The following is a 2,001-nucleotide window of genomic DNA, read 5'->3' on the forward strand; positions in this document are numbered from 1 at the left end:
CCTACTTCCTCAGCGCAAGGTGCTGTGCGACCCCGTCACACTCTTAACCGACTAACCTGTCTGTCTGTCTGTCTGTCCGTCCGTCCGTCCTGCACCTTTTCTTACCGATTGCACCCCTCTTTTAGCCTTCTCTTCATCAACGCTAACACTGGAAGCTCACCTGCATCACTATCGTGACTGCGTGGCGCAAGCGAGTGTCACAAAAACGCAATTTGATTGGCTACACACTAAATACGTTTTTGGACTTTCAGCTTTACATCGATTATAAGCGGAATAGCCTCCGACACAGGCTGATCCGTAGCACCATGCACGCCTTCTGATTGGACGAAGGACAATCTTTTTTGCCACGAACGAAGCATAACGATTGGACAAAATATGCAGTTGACTTTGAAGAAATGACAAATTATCACCACTGCCACTGGACACTAGCAGTAGCTGGACCCAGGCAACACCCAGGTGAGCATGCGAAGTGTACAACGTTGCTATACCATTCGACTGACACCATTAACAATTGTGTGGACTTCGGGTAAATTTACATTTTAATTTTCAGCTACAAATGGAATCTACCACATTATGTAATGATTATTTAGATTTGAGGTGGCACGACCGGCACTACCACTGGGCTTTTATGAGCACAGTAAACTGAAATACGAACGTAAGGACATGGGGAGCATATCACCATGTTTAATTGCATTTTAGTTGCTTCTAAACGACAAGGCTTTTAATTAGTTTTTTATTCGTTTTGGCTCACTCTCACTAATGACTTGACCTTCTATACAATAATATAGCCAGGTCAAAGTACCCGTTCAGGCGTAGGCTGCGTGTGTGGGACATTGTTTTAACCTTTTTGCGGTGTGACGGCGCATTTTTCGCCTTTGAACACCTGTTTCAAAACAAGGTGGGAAATTGCACTCTAAAAGGGCGACTTTTTCGCCCTTTTAGCTTTTTCTCCAGCCTACCGTGTTGTGTTACAATCATTCACAGCACTGAATGCAATGAGCATGGAGGTAATTTTTGGTTCGTCTCGTATTTTATTGTTCCAACGACCGTAATCGGCCCTTCCTACGCGACCGTGTCATCAAGCTAGCGGTCTATCGCCCGACAGCCAGTCACCAGACCGTACAAAAATGTAAAATAAAAGCACACCTCCGACCTCCCATTTAGCCATAGTGTACTCAAGGCTAATGCACACAAGCTTCACGGACACGGAAGACAAGTTGCTGCCAGCCTGTCCACTTCCAACTACTCCGTCGAGTGCTAAAGATCCCTGCGGTGATCGCCATGTGCCAGGTTCGTCTGCTTTGGGGATACGTTTGTGCCGATTGTGAGACTGACGTTGCGCTTGCTGGGTAGGTGAAGACATACACGAGAGTGCCTCCAATGACAGAGAGGTGCCAGACAACGGGGAGGAAGAGATCCAAGACTGCTGTGATCAGGATGGAGGAGCTGATAGTGGCTGTATTGAGCGAAGTTGTGGGGGTTGCTGTCATTAACTGGTTGGTATAATGAAAACAGCTTCGTGTGTGAGGCAGTAAATCGTGACCTCGGTTGGATAGCCCCCCTCCCATCTGCACACAATACAGCGCCGGCGTTTTCGGCTCTTCTAAGCGTGATTTTGTCTTGAAAATACCGATGCTCACATCGTTGTCAGCAGCGCTGCGATCTTATTGGCTGGTGCCCGAGATGTAGGTGTGCCAACTTGCTCCACATCTTCGCCGTCAGCATTCCACCACTATAGAGCATTCTACTGTCGCTTGGCGCATTCCTCCACTGTTCGTTCAAAAGATCACCCGCCAACTCCATCAGGAACGATCTGTGGGAGTCACGAGTCGCTTGGTCCGTCTTCACCAGTCGCCATGTAAGATAGGCGTTCGACCGTGCAACGTCGATAAGAGCGAGGGCCAGCTTCTTGTGCCACCGTTTGAACGAATGACCATCCGCTGTAGAGAATCGTCCTCGGATTTGGCCGAGGCGATCAACGCTCTGTATATTTGTGTTGTA

At 48.1% G+C, this 2,001-nt stretch overlaps 1 protein-coding gene across 1 annotated transcript; it reads left to right on the top strand.

Moving 5' to 3' along the window:
- Window positions 1-1,281: 1,281 nt before the first annotated feature.
- Window positions 1,282-1,506, top strand: PPTG_20868 (hypothetical protein; the record flags this gene model as incomplete). Its single annotated transcript, XM_008893068.1, has 2 exons — window positions 1,282-1,290; window positions 1,354-1,506. The coding sequence occupies 2 exons, from the start codon at window positions 1,282-1,284 to the stop codon at window positions 1,504-1,506; spliced, it is 162 nt and encodes a 53-aa protein (XP_008891316.1).
- Between the last annotated feature and the right edge of the window lie 495 nt (window positions 1,507-2,001).

Source organism: Phytophthora parasitica (assembly GCF_000247585.1).
Source record: "Phytophthora parasitica INRA-310 unplaced genomic scaffold supercont2.1, whole genome shotgun sequence".
NCBI classification, from domain to species: Eukaryota; Oomycota; class Peronosporomycetes; order Peronosporales; family Peronosporaceae; genus Phytophthora; species Phytophthora nicotianae.